Source organism: Seriola lalandi, unplaced genomic scaffold (assembly GCF_002814215.2).
Source record: "Seriola lalandi dorsalis isolate HSWRI2012SDOR001 ecotype SW California unplaced genomic scaffold, Sedor1 jcf7180002054517, whole genome shotgun sequence".
NCBI lineage: Eukaryota > Metazoa > Chordata > Actinopteri > Carangiformes > Carangidae > Seriola > Seriola lalandi.
In genome coordinates this window covers 1,766,318-1,783,686 of record NW_019525070.1, presented here as the reverse complement: position 1 = coordinate 1,783,686, position 17,369 = coordinate 1,766,318, and the positions used below count along the sequence as shown (strand labels likewise).

Below are 17,369 nucleotides of genomic sequence, written 5' to 3'. Positions count from 1 at the left end.
ACTTCTTTGGTTACGCTACGTATTTTCCAGAGATCAGGAAGTGTGATGTGGCTTTGACTCCCAGCAAAAATGGTAAGTTTGTTTTTATTAAACGACTGCTTTTCCACTTTCGCAGATTCCTTTAAGCATCGCCTATCACATACATTCAACGTCTAAACTGTGTCGGCAATACACTGTGACAACAACTAATGCATCCTTTCGATGGAAAGCAGGAGGACGTATAGGGAATGCTAAACTACCTAGCTAGCGGCTAACAGTTTAGCCAATCTAGCAATTCCATTATGTTTCTGTTCTTAAATATCATTACATTTGAGATGTATTTCACCACATAAGCTGTGGTCATGTGTCAACGCGAGTTGTTTGATAAGAAAGGCTAACAGTATCACAAATTAATGATTACAATGCATGCGAGCATCGTAATGTTTTGAAGTGTTTGCCACGTAGCTACCCACAGTTCAAGGAGCATGCATACAGTATGTGCGTGCGTGTGTGTTGTTGATTGTTACTACGGGGTTGGTCATAGGCATGCAATAACGCAAATATTTGAAACAAAAGCTTATTAGAAAGTAGCGTAATTATTCCCTAAAGACCGTGTTAAACTGAGATCTTAAAGACAAGTAGACAATTTATCGATAGATTAATTTCCATCTTCAACAAAACATGCAGCATCAACAAACACACACAGGTAATGGTCAATGACATAAATCCCAATGTGCTCAATAATTATACAAAAGTACGTACATTTAAATTAATCATGGATATGATGTATTGATTTCGCCAACAATAAGCTCATGGAAACATTTATAGTGCTGATTTTTCGTGGCAGGAGTGTAATTATTGCCATGTTGGAACAAAACTGAAAAAATGACAATACTTTTTTTTTTTTTTTTTAAGCATGATAATGTCAAAGTAATGCAGACGGAAAGTGCGGCAGTGATCAAATATTTCAAAGGAAAATTTGGGATTTTAATAGCCAGGGGCACATATGAGATCATTCAATGATACAACATGCATGGACACTCTGTCTCTTTATACTGATGCACATTTACCTGTAGACAGAAACAGATGGTTCCAGAAGGAGTTGCATTAAAACACCTTGATGCAAAGACACAAACCTCCCAATCAGTTTGGTGTGTTATGAAAAATTGTCTGTGATGAAGTGGGGTCCCACAGTTTTTTATAGGTTATAAATAAGCTACATAACGTAAAGGCAGAGCAGTCTTGGGTCTCTATTTCAGTCAGTATGTGCTATGGATTCTTTTTTTTTTAAGCCACAATACTTTTCAGGCATGTGGTCGATCTTATAAATTGGCAGACATAATAATTTATACTCACATACACACACTGTAAGAGGATAATTCTGAGTGGCAGTCTATGCTGTCTGGCAGTGAGTCTTTGACAGTCACGTTACTCTAACTGGGTCAATAAAACCAGCCCACTTATTTGTCACACTGCCAGAATGAACAGCTGGTACAACAACATTCCTCGCTACAATTAGCATAACATCAGTGTTAAAGAAGATAAACTACAGTCAATTCAGAGGTTCTAACTTTTATGACTTATTGCTGGTAAACTGCACTGGATCATGTCTGTGCTAAATGTATCATTCTCTTTCAACTTGCAGTCAGCCATTTTCAACTTCCAGTCGCTGCTAACAGTGATTCTCCTCCTCATCTGTACCTGTGCCTACATCAGAGCGATGGCTCCCAGCTTGCTAGACAAGAACAAGACCGGGTATGTTCAGATACTACATGAGACAAAATGCGTAACAATGAACCTGTGCATATTCTCATTTGTCCAGGTCATAGTATCCTAAAGGAGTTTTAAATCGTAAAAACAACTGGACAAATAATCAAGTCCAGTTGTTTTTTCGATTTTAAAACTCCTTTAGGCGTAACAATGAAGCTTCCATTGTCATATTTGTTTATATAATGTATGTAAAGTGTATTATTGTTATTTGATGTACAGTTTTCTTGAATGAATGAATGAGCAAAGGCAGGGTTTAACAGTGTGTTTTGGCATTTAGTTTAATGTTACCACTTCCACTATAGAATGAAGAAACAAAATCCTGATATACACAGAAGTAGTTAAAATGAATGTACAGCCTTTGAATAAAGCACTAAGTCTAAGACATTGAAAAAAGGTCATGTTCTAATGTCATACCCTCAGTGCTTGCCACTTTGTCATGGTACAGCAATCACTAACAATGCAAAGGGAATTACAATTCTGTCCCATCCCTCAGGAGTCTGTCACCATTAACTTTTTCAATTTTAACAGTTGATTCTAAGTAGTTCACTTATTTCAACTGAAATTAGAGCAGTTTGTTTTCTGTCTGTGGTTGACAGCCTCATAATTACCAACAAAAAATAGTCTGTGATAAAGCTGACTCTTCTCCATGTAATAGTAGTGTATATGCATTTAATTCCTACATTTTAAAATTATTCTTCCATCTCTGTAACTCATTGTCGCTATGAAGGACACTTCTTTATTTTTTCAACTAATAAGTAAGCTCCTCTTTGAGGCGAGTAAAGTAGCAGAAAGCCTTAATTTTTCATCATTACTGGATCATTATTATTCCTGGACATACAAACTCTATGATTCACCTCTAATGAGTCTGGCACAGTCCAGGAAACAGCCACACACACACACAGACACACACACACACACACACACACACACACACACACACACACACACACACACACCATTGAAGCAGGGAGGGACATCGTCTCCAGACAAACACACAAAACCAAGAGTGGCAGATGGGATGATTTAATAGTTTTGCCTCTTGATTGATTTGTTGACTAAGGCATGAGCCATTATTTGTATTGATTTGGTGCCACACATTATGGCCTAAAATCTGGCGGGAATAATATCTCCAGGCAAATTTTAAGGATTTGTGTTTTGCACAGAAAAACATGTAAATTATAAAAAAAAGAAAAAGCCTAGTCGAAAGTAGAAAATGTAACATTTACACCAGATCTGTTCCAAGTCAGTTAAAGAAAATTTTACAATGGGATGCTGACACCGTCTGGTCATTATGAAAGTAATGAAAGTTGGCCTTTAAACACGCACAGAGAGAGACACACACGCGATGTGGAATGCCACATTTGCCTCAGCTGTCACTAGAGATAAAAAAGACTTGCCTGCTGTCCCGTTCTCTTCCACTGTGCACACTCCTTACATGGAAATGGACATTTGATGGTTGCAGGTTGCCTGTTTTGTAGGAAGGCAAGCACAGTCCTCTTGTAAAGGCTTAGGTGTGAGGTCTGTCTAGCAGTTCCTCCATCTACTACCTTTATATCAACTCGGCACCTAGCCTCTTTTTTTTTAGCTTTTGATATCACAACAATCATTTCTGCCTTCATGTGAATTAATTAATTCATTATGGTAATTAAGATAGACACACCAGTAAAATAAAATAAATGGAGGCCAAAAACATTCCTGCTTATAGTTTTTGTTATTTTATCTTTTAGGCTTCTAGGAATTTTCTGGAAGTGTGCCAGAATAGGTAAGCCTGTGATTGCCCTATATTTTCTTCTACATAAAGTCATATTTCTTCTCTTAATATCAATGAAATACTGCCTAATGATGTAGCCTTGAACTTAAAATTATTTCTTTTCTCCAGGTGAGCGGAAGAGCCCCTGGGTGGCCTGTTGCTGTGTCATCATGGCTTTTAGTATACTGTTTCTACAGTAGCAGTCCAAAGAAAACCACAAATGGAAACATTGGGGAGATGAACAGACAGACAGACAGAAGACATGGACAATACGATCCTAGAAGCACAACAGGACCTCCAGTGGTTGTCACTTAGATAATGTAAAAACGGAGACCCGTCACCACTCACCGTAGCCACGCAGAGAGAAAATATGTCTGTGTAGGAGGAAGGGTGAGCTGATAGCCCCAGAGTGTGTCTTGATCCCTCCACAGACTTCCAGGTCTGTCCTTGTGTTTGCTTATGTGGAACATTTTCTCTGGATGTGCGCACGCGCTCGTGTGTGTGTGTGTGTGTGTGTGTGTTGGGGCGGCAGTGCTTTCTCTTACCTGCCATTTAGCGTAAAGGAAAAAAAAAACAATGTGCGACCAAATGATGCATTGTTTGTCCTAACATTTCAAACAGATTTTTTTTTTTGCTTCGGGTTTGACACAATTGCATCAACCTGTTTGAAATTAACCGCAATACTCTCCCTACATAAATGTTCATAACTGTTAAGCGATTCACAAGGAAACTTTTGTTTGTTGTATCTAAACATGGAGATCATATTCCACAACAAACAAAATGATATTATTGCTCTCCAGATGTCAAATTGTCCTACATATTTGTCACAGAGAGCTACTGATGTTTTTAAAGTCAGTCAGTTTGTCGCTATTTATTAAAGAACCTTTTTGGAAATCTGGTTTGAGAAGGCTGATTTTTTTTTTTTGTGATTTAAATTCAACCACTTTGATGCGTGTTTGCTGTTGACATCTGCTTATGTCTTGTAACAATGCCACACTGTAAGGTGAGGTATCATTTAATGACTGCAAACATGTGAAAATATACATGTTGATGTCAACCTGTAAATCTTTTGTCAATCTTCTCTCTGTAAGAACTCAGATTACACATACTGTACATGTCAGAATGAAGCAGCTGAATAGTTAGTTTATTGAGTAGTTTTTGTGTTAAGAGGGAACTATGACTTAGAATTGCTGCATTAGAGCAGTGATGTGAAGTGCATCTGAAGTCTAGCGCTCGGGATTCTGCTCGGAGTGAGATGGACAGTGAAGAGTTTGCGATAACCTCTTCTGTAACCTTGCAGTCAACACTCATCTCCACAGGGTTTACTGCAAAGAGTTGTCATCTGATTGTACCACACAACATGACATTGCCAGACATCTGTCTAGTATTTGCTTCCAGATATTGGGCACTGAGCTGAATTAGAATAGAAAGCAGAGTTTCATCAAGAAAACCTTAAAAGTACAGCCTTGATCCAGAATGTTTTTGGAAAAGCTACGACAATGTGTAACTGCTCATTTAGATGACAAATCCTCTTAATTTCATCTTTGAAGTGCAGACAGCTTTGGCCGCACAAAAGCATAACATAATATCACAATATTATTCCAGATACTGTGTGTGACAAGCTTAAATTATATGATTCCTATAAAAGAGTTGTGGCAAGTTATTTCTTCAGAACATGGCGCCTGACTTAATTTATACTGTCAGCCCTAAAATGTGACCTATTTATCAAACCCTCAAATTGTTTTTAATCGCATCATGGCTTTTTTCATGAAAATTTAAAAGAAAGGGATAAATCAAAATCATTGAGGTAAACACTAAGTTTAGTGAATAAAACCAATCCCACACACATTTCTTCTCTCCTGTGTGGCACAGAGGATTAAAATAAAGGAGGAGACTTGTTGACACACTCACCTTTGATAGTCTGATCACTGATGAGTGTCTGGATCCCAACACCCCCACAAACAGTCCCTTGTTAGGGAACATGGATACCCATATTGGTGCGCATCCGTTTTGGCACTTCCCAGTTGAGATAAAGCATCAAGTGAAGCCTGCCGGTAAAGTCGTGATTATCAGCCGGTGACGCAGATACAGGAGCCACAGAGGAGCAGGAAGCTCTCAGTCATCTGCTTCTATCTTGGGGAGCAGAGATACGGGTGGGCTGGAGAGACATCACTGGGTCAATGAGCCAAGCTAATGTCTTAGGTGATGATGAAAGGAAAATGATATGGAAGACCTGAAGTCACTTAACTCTACTATCAAAGGTCCCATTACATGCAGAGAGACTGATTGTTACGCAGGATACACAGAATATTGTGACAGTAAACAAACGGTTGCAGCCTGCCTTCGGGGGCATTTAGGGATAAAAATCAAACGTAAAAGTATTTGTTTTTCACTTTTTGGGTCAAAGTGATTACTGTTAAACTCCTCTAAATGGTGGGCACAGTTTCTAAACAATAACAGTGAAGAATATCTGGCAGCAACTCAGTGACTGGATGCCTAAAACAACATTTGGACAGTTCCTGCTGTTTCTAAAGGGGCTTAATGCATGTCCTGATTTGTGTGTTTGAGTTGGCTAATCAAAATTTACTCAAGTGGATGCCATATGGCTAAGGGCACAAGAAAATAGACCTTTTTTTTTCCTCATCAGTGTGTCAGAATTCGTTTTTACATGTCATCTGTTGAGCATCACTCCTGCAACCCCAGGGGCAAGGCTGCCTACAAAACCGCCTGAAATCCACAGGCTGTTGGTTTGTCTTCATGGAGAAGTAAAGTAATAAAAAGGAAAGTATTTGCTGCAGCCAACACCGTCCTTAAAGAGGGCTACGATCGCCCAAACAATTGAACTGCAATGCATTGCTTCATCACGTCAAGTACTGATTTCCCCCAGCAATTGATATATTAGCACGTACAGACCCCATAGGTTTTGAAATGTTCTTTTTAAATGAAAAACCAGGGCAAATTAATTCAAAGTGTGATGTATACTTGGATGTCAAGTATGTCTTTATTCTTGCTATTGTTTAATTTGTGAATATTTTGTGTTCTACAATTAAAACAGGACACTTTTTGATATTCCATAGGCTATATGAATCTCTTTTTTCTTTTACTTAATATATTTACATTTGACTACTTTCACACCAACACATCAGTATCCACCCACCAGTTTTAATCCTTTAAAACAGCATTTAGATCTCCATTTAGGAAAATAAAATTGGAATTTACAGAAAGGCATAATTAAACAGTTAATGGAATAAATAAAATATGAAAAGTGATTTTATCTTTTTGGCTTTTGTTTAAAAAATTCTGGACACATGGCCCTGTCATTTTCTTATCCATATCCTATGCATAATTTTACAATTTTTGATAAATGAGGCCCATTTGACTCTGATCAGAGTGAACCCTCTTACCCTTTGTTTCATAGGGATTAGAGGAGCAGCCAATAATGTGACAGCATGAGGCGGCATGAAATTTAGACATCTAATCCAAAACACCACATGTAATACAGTGTGGTGTTTCATGCATCATTAATTTACATGGATAGCTATAGCAAATGTCAGCTGTGTCATTATAAACCAGAGTCATTCCCTTTCTGCAAAGAGGTGCATATAATTGATGCTGATAGGAGCCATGTCGACCTCACTGATTGGAACAACACTGCGCTCATTCAGTTTATTTCTAGATCATTATTATTATTATTTTTAACTTTATTTTTTTCCCCCAGTGGTTGTGGAAATTATTCTCAGATGAGCAATGAGGACATTTATATTGAGGCTAAATCAAACACCCCTGAATATTTCATTACATTCGCTTGATTTTCCTCAGCAGATAAGTGGAAGATTTGTAATGTTCCCAGTGCAACTCTACACTGTTAGATATGATAATATCCACAGTAACTCCAAAACCTTAATACATCATCATCCATAAAGCTCCAGCAGAAGAATATTCAAACCATATTACTCTAATTTCCTTGTCTCTTTACTCCTTTGATCATATAGGAGAGTTTCTCGCTGTCATTTTGAGGACTTCAAAGGCAATCAGGCTAATAAAGTCTCTTCCATCTCCTGCTGAGTGAACCAGAAGTGTCCAAACAGACCCTGACCCTTTAAATTTTCTGTGGAGCCTGTTTGAATCACTGCACTGACTCTGCTTGTGGAGAGAACGAAAGATGAACAGAAAGGAAAGAACACCGCAAAAGAGAAGCCTGGATAGTGAGAAGGTAAGAGAGATAATGACAGGGACACGTAGATGTAGAAGAGGAGGGAAGCATGTACATGAGTAGATTAGTCCTTATTATACCACTGATGTATCTCAGTGATGAACCTCCCAATGACCCCATATTTTCCTTTCTGGTTAGTTATTAATTTGAAAGCTCGTGGCGTCTTGGTTTACTGATACCTGGGAGGGCAAGTTCTCTTTTGTGGCTGCCTGCGGTTTCAGCCACAAACCCAAACTCCTCTTTATACGTAGAGGATTACAAAGGCTTCAGTATGATAGATTAAAAATGCTTGAAATTACACTCATACTGTAAAGCCTTTGTTCTGTCCTCACTTCCTCATTAGGAACGTGCAACCTTTGTTTTCTGCCCCTGAAGGAGCAAACGACAAGAATAATGTTGCCAGCTGAAAGACACCAATATCCTCCATGTAGGGCGAGTCTGGGTCGGTGGCAAGCTTGATGACATTGTGTGTGAATGACCCATTAATGGACACTGGATAGCACTGTACATTGGCTTGTGTCGTATCATCCTGGGACCCAGGCCTTTTAGGTCACTCTAACTTCTTCCACATGTAATCTTTTACCAGAAATTTTACGATAACAAGAGAAAATTTTAAACTCAGTCCTGTTAGACAGCTCCCTGTGGCCACAGAAACTGGGGCGCTGCATGTCTCCTTTGAAGGTGGCATTCGCAGTGTGTTCAGAAGACATCCCACTCCGTGCTCATTAGCCCGAGGCAGGAGTTGTCTCCGCGTAACAAGGCAGTTCCACAAAGCTGGAGAGCCCGGGGTCAGCGCCAGTGAAGATTTGTCAGTGGTAGAAAAAGATTTGTAGTTAATAATGACACTGAGTAAGAATGTAGACACTGAAATTTGACTTCATAATTAAACAAATGAGACAATGAGGAGGTCAAAGCTGTATAGTCCTGATGTCACAAGTTGTGTCCACATTTTCTGATGAAAGTGCTCAGACTGCAGTTATCAGTAGAGACGTGCAGGTCGGTCACTAAATAGAAACAGACTCAGAGCCAGGGGCCCTGATATTGTGCATGCTGCCTCATTTCCATGATTTACTGACTGATCATTGATATATTGTGGTATTTGTTCTTCTGTTCTTACTATGACTGAAATGCTGCAGAGCGCTGTAGGTGTCTTTTCAAGGCAACGATTGAGAACATGTCAGTTCAGGGTAGAGTTAATACCTTGTAATTTTCTTTTTATTTATTCATTATCCCAGTGAAATAATTTGGTGTAAGAAGACAGGTAAGAAAACATACACACCAGAAGTTACAAATGTATTTGTGTATTTTGTCTTTCTATGAAGCTTTAACCTTTTTTTATACACAACTCTCAAAATATAAAACAATACACCAGCATGCCTGATGTATGTAGACCATCAATAAAATGCAAAATCCAACTGTGTCTCTAGCGTTTGGAAAAACACTTCCTCATTTGTCATTCCAGCCTCAAAAATAGACTCTCGAATCCTCTGGGAAAATTCCCATACGATATAAAAGCTGTTATGGCCCTCAGGGTTTAGACTTGTTCTGCCTATTAAATGCTATCAGTAATTATTGCCTTTAAAATTGCATTGAGTTTGTACAGGTTTTGTACTTGTCTTTGAACACACCTGAATTTGGCACAGTAACCCATGTGAAAGCAGCAACCTAAGAAAGGTTTAGTCATTGTCATCATAACAAATGATGATGATGTGTATGATTTCACAATGACATAATGACGTGTATTCAAAACCTCAAAACCGGTTTTGGCTATTGAGCCACACAGGTATCAAAGCTACCTGTTTTTTATGGTTTCCAGTCATCTCACTCTCACTCTACCTGACCTATATTCAGGCTTACTGAAAGTGGAAGACAGAACACATGACACCGCATATAACACAGGAATGTCCTTATACTATGTGTTCAGACGGAAAGCAAAGCTGTTTGTGTCTGCAGCAGCTGCAAATGTTTACGCTTGAGTGAAAAATTTGCATAATACCAAGATTTATGGACACACAGAGAAAATGAATATGATGCTAGCTAGCTACAGCTAATGTCTGTCATGTCAGTGTTTCTGGAGAACAAACAAAGACTGCCTGTTGGTGAGGAATGAACACAGATTGCAAAAGCACTCCAGTGGTAAAATTTGTGTGAATAAATCAAGATAAAAATCGTTTTTTATTTCAATCTGAACACTCCTTAATGTGACTCAAAAACTCAGAGAGATGATTCACAAAACTATTCTAAATTTTTTTCCATGTAAGGATTCTACATTTCAGTCCATTTAGTGTGGCGTGTCTCTGACTACCAGAGTGTTAAGGTCCTCTATCACTTCCAGGAAGACCAAGGACTGTTTCCATTTTGGCAGTTGAGATGCTCACCCGAGTCCAGCAGGCAGGTTTCCAGACATGAACTGGGACATGTGCTCCTCTACTTCATCTCTCAGAGCTGCTATAGGAACCGTGCAGTTGATGGAACAACACACGTACTGTAACAGCTCGCGATCGTACAGCTGAGTGAAGCCTGCTGATGAAGAACAGTAATATCAGACATCAGCAGTGCGGAAACAGGCACTGGACAAATGTTGGAGCTCTTACACGATTCACACACACACTGCATGTTCTCATGTACAGGTATGTGGCCAACATATACATCCAGACTCCCATTTACAAACCCACACAAGCAAACATGCACACAGATTGGTTCGTTATGCCCACAGTCTGGGTTTTCACCTCTGGGAAACCAACAATCCTCCTTTTTCCAAAGCACAAATGGAGACTACACCTTCTTTATAAGGTGAAATCATATAAGCCACCATTCTCTTTCAGATATTAATAGGGAGAGGTCTGTTTTGAAAAGCAAAGGCTCATTCAGGGGATGTGATGTGAGCCTGTCAAACGTTAACTGGTCAAGTAACAATGGAGTCTTAAACACCCTATTATTTTTGCTGGCTTTCTCCCCCCGGTTTTGGCTAAAGAATGTTTTTTCAAACAATTTTTTTCTTATTTACAGGATTTTGCCATGTCACAGTCCTGTTATATCATTTGTCCACATTAAGCAGCTTCTGTTAATCACTATTAAATTGCTTTACATTCATATTCTAACAGCTGTATAACATCGAGTAGCAATCCAGGCCTGTGTTAAGTGGAAATTTGATTATGATCATTTAATAATCACCATTTTCAAGACACTTAATAAATCCTGGCCCGTGCATCACAGAAATCCTCAACCATCACGAAATGGACTCTATTCTCACAGTCACTAAGTATTAAAGATTAGGGATTGCACAATGCAATGTGGAAGGCAATTAGCCTTTCCCTTGTTCCACAAAAAGACTTAGTAAACATCTTTGATTTATCATGACTCTCCCACATATCAATGACTGACTTTATTGGTTTCTAATCCTCTTCTCAGGTTCACATTTCTCTCAGTCTACTACTGATTTTGAGTGACTTGTAGAGTTTCATCTATTTTACCGGTCACCATAAAAACAGAGGTAGCATAAGCATATTGTAGTTGGTGCTTGACTGCTGTTCTATACTAACACTGGAGTAAAGCATAGCGCAGTTGTAGACTGATCACATCAGGCGCATCCTGGCACAGTAACACACATGATGGCAGTACTACTCACAGAGCTGTGGTGAGGCACATCTGTCCAATGTCAACATGCCAACTAGCTTGAAATCCTTAGTTTGAAAAATTCTGTCAGATGCCCATCTCAGTCACACTCATTGGTGTAACCTCAAATTGAGAAATAATGAGATGAATAATGTCTTATACCAGAGACTGTACACAATGCAGTGGGTCTGTGAGGATTTAGAGCATAAACTTAAACAGAAAAGAAATGTTTTCAATTAGTCTACAAGTGTATCATTTGTTTTTATTCATTGTCCCGCAACACTAGTTCAATTTACAGTAAATGTTCTCCGGCTGAATGATGTAAACTGGAGCAATGCAACAACACAGTGACGTTGTACTGGGCCACAAACATCACCATTTTCACACTCAGCTGACCACAGGATTTGGTGCTGTGCAATGAAAATAACACTCCTCTCTGTTGGGAAACAGCCGTCGTGCTTTGTGGAGGCTGTTTGTTTTCTGTAGAAGAATTGTGTAATAAGGTTTCAGTAACAAGCAGTGGATGATAGAGGATACTATCTCCATACTCAATACTTGGTGGCCCCCCTCAATGGCTCCTGTGATCTCACCCATGTCCAGGGTGTTGCTCAAACATGACTCTGGGTTTTGATAGCTCCACCAATACTCGCTCCTCTTGAAGGCAATAATGGAGAGATAATGAAGCCGTGGTCCCTCTAACCTCCATCACATCTGCGAGGTGCAAGAGTCGACATTGTAGCAGAATAAGGCAGCTTTCTAAAACCCCTCTCTTCACCTGGGCTGCAATGCTGCAGAGGCAGAAACAGTTCAACTGAGGAGAATAAATGACGAAGGTTAGGTCGGGGGAGGCAGGCGATGAGTCGACTCACTGACTCTCACCGTTTGCGAGTCATTGGCTGGGCCTGCGAGGAGATGAAAATGAAACGTTGCAAGCTGTCAAAATTGTGTTTCTCTGCCCAGATTAACATGTTTCATGAATTAGTGAAATGAAAGGAGAGCTCCAGGTTCAAGTAATTCAATTATTTGGCAAAAACCGCGGGAGTATTGTGTCACATTGGTGATGAAGTGCTGCGAATAACACAGAGCACAGATTCTGCTGTCACTTATTGGCTGTGATTTTCTTTCTTTTTTTTTTTTGACACATGAAATATTCCAGAAAAGAAAAGGCAGTGTGCCACATGGACACCGCTTGTCTGCCTTCATCTTTATTTTGCTCTCATTGTCTCAGAATTAAAATGAGTTACTCTTAAATATTGTTGTCTCAAAACTTTTGATCCTACAATTGTTAAAAACTATATATCTATGTACAATGATTCTTCAATGGCAAGAATCTGTCACATTTTGGGAATCATGGTAATCTATCATTAATATAGAAATATATAGCTTTTAACCTCCTACTCACAATGTAACTGAGCATCATTCCTAGTCAGAACATTACAATACTGCATATCTATAAGTAAACGTTCAATATACACAATACACTAGGAAATCTAGTGTTGGGATTCCATGCACAGAAAGAAGCTTCCAAATATCACTGACACCCTGACAGCTTTAGTTCCTCACAATGTTTATGTACACAGAAAAAAATTACCCACTGAATGATTCTCCTCCACGGGACCTTTCAACATGCGGCAGTCAGATCACACAAGCAAGAGGATGAGTAATCCTCTTGTAAATGTAAACTGTATTTGTTTTTTATTTATTTATTTTCTCAACATAATCGTCCGGCACATACCATGCAGACTGACCTCTCTTCACACTGAAACGTGTTCATACGGTGGAAAAGCTGCAGGGAGAAAACTGAGGTGATATACACAGAAGATATTGGCGTGTCCTATGTATTCAGAGGCAGTTAATAGTGTTAAAGCCATACAATATCTTTTGAGGCGTAAGAATAAGAATGATGAATAAATAAGGATTACTCAGGATGATAGGCCTGTTTGTACATTACTCATCCGGGAACTGATACTTTCACTACAAATTAAAAGAGACTGAGTGATGTGCGCGGGTCACAGGTCAGACTGTGTGTTTCATCATCTTAAGCAACACTAACAGTGAACAGTTTGTGTGGGAAATATTATAATGACTCCCTCTTATGTTATGATCCAACACATCTTCAGTCCCTCTGATGGTGTACTTGGTCTAAATTATTCAGTTCCACATTGTTAACAACATTGTTTTTGTCTTTTATTCCGGTTGCTCCGTCGAATTTCCCAACCGCCACTATGTTTTTCTCTGTCCATGGGTGCGACGGGTATGTGATGTAATGACAAAAAAAAAAAAAAGAGGTTCAAATTGCTGAGTGAGGAGGAAAATCATCAGCAAAACAACTAATCACAACATGTCACAGCTGTCTTTCAGATATATGTTGTTTGAATCTACAAGTTGAAAACTCACATATTCTCAGTGTTTTGTCATTTTTAAATTCTTAATTTTGTCGGTCGACAGACGACCCTTCACTGTTTTTGTCTATGAGTATCATTCGGCTAAAACTGCACATGCTTCAAGTGAAGAGACAAAATATTCCTACCCAGATGAGACAAGACTTTTAGATGTGGGAACTGAGAGTGCTACAAAGGCTCCTCTGTCCCTTCCTAGTCTTTCAGACATGACTCAGGCTGAGAGAGGGCGATGATGTCTTGTAGTAACAGGCCTCCCCGCTCTTGGCTTTGACTCCGCAGCAGCAACAGTAAGAGAAAAAATATCTGTATATACATTGAAAGAGTAGCAATGCCTCTCATCTGATTGGGTCTTGTTGTAGTTACCTATTACAGCAAGAGGTGAGCCTCTTCCACTCTTTGAAGTCATGTTGTAGAAAAATATACTCACAAACTCACACTTTCTAGAGGTGGACCTGAAAAGCCAAGGTTGAGAAGCGAAATGAAATACACGCCATATTGTCATTTGTCTCTTATGGAAGTGTTGCTTGACAGTTTGAAACAAACACATGTCACATGCAGATGTATTATTCACTCTCTTAACTGCTCCCACTCCCACTGATAACTGCTGAAAATAATCAGCTATGGCTTACAGAGAGCTCGGGGAATAGTTTGTGTTCAGTCCAAACACTTGCAGAGAGATGTTAGTTTTCCTCACTTTGGAATACTTTCCTTTTTTCTTTCTTTTTTTTTTCCTTTTGTTCGCTGAAGTCATGAGAATGTTTAGGCTCAGATTAAAAAATCTGTTCATTAGTCATTTCCTTTTAAGAAAGTGGTCTTTATCTTAAGGCACCTCTTTTTAAAAGAGTGGCTGAATACAGACATGTTTCTTTCAAGTCACTGTGTGTCTCTCACAGTCTACCCTTCCATCCAGTGTAGGCTGCATGAACAACACTAGTATAAAACAATTTAAAAAAAAGATTAATACAAATGGATCTTTTTTTGTGAACATCAAATATAACAGCTGTGGCCACATTAAGTACTTACCAATAGGAAGTACCAATTACAGTGGTAAGTACCTAGAGATATGACTTCAGAGGAGAGGTAGTGGTTGTGCACCAGGATTACAGACATTTGTAGCGTGTCCCTCTCTCACACACACATGCATCACCCCACACACTCCCTTGTTCTGTGACCTGAAGTGTGCATCAAGGGACAGTAACAAGATCCATATGTGGTCACTTCCTTCCTTTACTTCACCTAACGTGAGGGGGTAGTATTAACAGGACTGCAGAATCTATTGATTTACTCTGCAGAGGAAGAAGAAAGACACAAAGAGAGCAAAAGAGACTTACAATCCTCCTTGAGTAATAACTTTCTTTGACATCAGGATGTGCACGAAGCAGCAGTTCTGGGAGCGTTTTACTTCCCATCACAGATCAACTGGTCATTGGCATTTGGTGAGGCCGATCTCAAATTAAGTCTGTAAATCTTACAGAGCAAAGCAAAGATACCCAGTGCTGATGCAGCTGTGATTGTAATGGTTTTCAAGAGAAAGGACAATTAGACAATGTGATAACAGAAAGAAAGAAAAAAAAACCCTGCTTTAGGATCCCCTGACTTTTTCAAAATGTTGAATTTATAGTCATTTGCATAATGGATCATCTCCCTTGTGACAGTACGTGCTTGTTGCCGAATGATATCTGAGTGCAGTCAAGCCCCAACAAGTCAGACTTTGGCTGCAGGTAGCATTTCAAATATCAAATTAATGAATACTTCTTACAAAAGAATCGAACCAAAGGCTCACAAAGGATATTGATTGTGTCATGTGGGCCGTTGGCAAAAAAATGAATTTGTCATCAGGATTAATGTGCTGCTTTTGAAGTTCAAGGGAAATTCGTTTTCCCAAATGACTCAGATTTCGTTTTATCAGTAAGATTCAAATGATTACTCACTGGTACTGCATCTGTCTATACATGATGCTTATAAAAGAAACAGAAAAACCTTAACCTTTGGAGTTTAGGCGTGAGAAAAATACTCTTACAATGACCCTTTAAAGAAACAGGCAGTTGCCATTACCAGACACTTGTGCTATAGTCTTGACTTTGTGCTGTTGGTTAATAACTGCTGTGAATGATCCTTGGATGGCAAGTTGGTACAAAACACTGTGGATCTTCCATGTGAGACACAGTCATCTGCCAGTGAAATGAAATGCATTGTTTTTTACATCATTTATTTAACTGATAAATGATTGTGTACCAACACCCAAAACCCATTTGTTGATATTTTTCCCAACCAGGCCATTTGGATCCAATTAAAAGCAACATGTAAACAGTTCCTGTAATCTAGCAGACTCCGATGCAAACAGATGATTTATTGTTAATAATAAAATCACAGCAGAATATTGAAATGGAGGGGATACCACAATGATCAACACTATGCACCAACTCTCACCCATGCAGAGCATTAATTACATTTCAAACCAAAAGCAATGCTCAGTTTCCCATGGACAAATACAAATTACTGACATATGTTAGAGGATTAGTGACACATTCTTCAAAACAATTGTTGTGTTTGTTTATTCCTGTCTGGAAAAAAAAAAGGGGGTTCCGGTCCTTCTCTGTGTGTAACAGACAAATCACTCCTGCAAAATCCCCAAATGTGCCATATTTTGTGGTCTTTGATGCGTCATTGTGGGAATTTGTCGTTCAGTGTTGTGTCACATGACAACAAAAACAACATTCATCTTCTTTGCCAGAGGTAGATCGCAAAGTGGGGTTCCTCAAATATGACAGCACTGCATGTTTTCTGCATGGGGGGACATTTCACAACGGACAGTAATTCAAACCAATAATTATCCGCTGGAGAGGTCAATTTGAACAATTTCCCTCACTGGGGTCTGAAGACTCCTAATTTTCTGTCCAATTGATAAGTAGCCTATGTGTCGTAGAACAGTGATTATTATATATCCACGTTAATACTACTAGTCTTTGAGGACAAAGACAAACATAAAAACTGTCTTTTTTTCTATCAAAATACCACCCTGCAAATCAGTTCAGTAACAGAAAGCAACATCAATTAATGCAAACTTGTGAGTATGAGCAGTTTAAACAATATCTGTGAACAAAAATAATGAGTGGACATCTAAACTTGTAGACCTACTGTGAGTGTAGGAAAGAAACAACCTGGAGCCACAAGAGTTTGAATGCTTTTCTGCTTCTCTTAAGCACCTAAAATCTGTCTCATTCATTGTCTCTCTCTCAGCAGCAGCTGTTCGTGGTTTCATTTTTCTGCAGGGGATATAAAAAGGATGAGTGGTTTCCTCCAAGGTGGTCTATAGCCATCTGAATCCAACAGAGGTGTGCTAACACATAATGATAATAGCAATTTAATTGTACATCCATCCAGGGGTGGACTCACAAAACAAATTTTAGGCATGGTGACAAAGAACAGATTGTGCCGAAACAAGCAGAAACTGGGTTTCATATTCAACAGAGATATATTCAACTTTCTTGTATACTTGCATTTTTCACAATAATGAACTCACCTAACCTAACTCACTTTTTCCTAGAACAGACAATTTCCACTTAGTGCCTTAAAATGGCAGCCAATATAACCTTATAATGAATAGAAAAAGATTTGTGATGTTCAGGAAACGTCACAT

The 17,369-nt window shown here is 39.0% G+C and overlaps 1 protein-coding gene across 1 annotated transcript; it reads left to right on the top strand.

Annotated features, from left to right (window-relative positions):
- The first annotated feature begins 4 nt into the window (after positions 1-4).
- On the top strand, positions 5-4,393 carry tmem167a (transmembrane protein 167A). The gene is made up of 4 exons (XM_023413637.2): positions 5-72; positions 1,625-1,734; positions 3,477-3,511; positions 3,629-4,393. The coding sequence occupies exons 1-4, from the start codon at positions 70-72 to the stop codon at positions 3,697-3,699; spliced, it is 219 nt and encodes a 72-aa protein (XP_023269405.1). The 5' UTR covers positions 5-69; the 3' UTR covers positions 3,700-4,393.
- The last annotated feature ends 12,976 nt before the right edge of the window (positions 4,394-17,369 follow it).

Bases quoted from the DNA above. Each gene is read 5' to 3' on its own strand.
- tmem167a (XM_023413637.2), top strand. The intron at 1,735-3,476 runs GTATGTTCAGAT...TTTATCTTTTAG, and splicing joins CTAGACAAGAACAAGACCGG to GCTTCTAGGAATTTTCTGGA. The intron at 3,512-3,628 runs GTAAGCCTGTGA...TCTTTTCTCCAG, and splicing joins CTGGAAGTGTGCCAGAATAG to GTGAGCGGAAGAGCCCCTGG.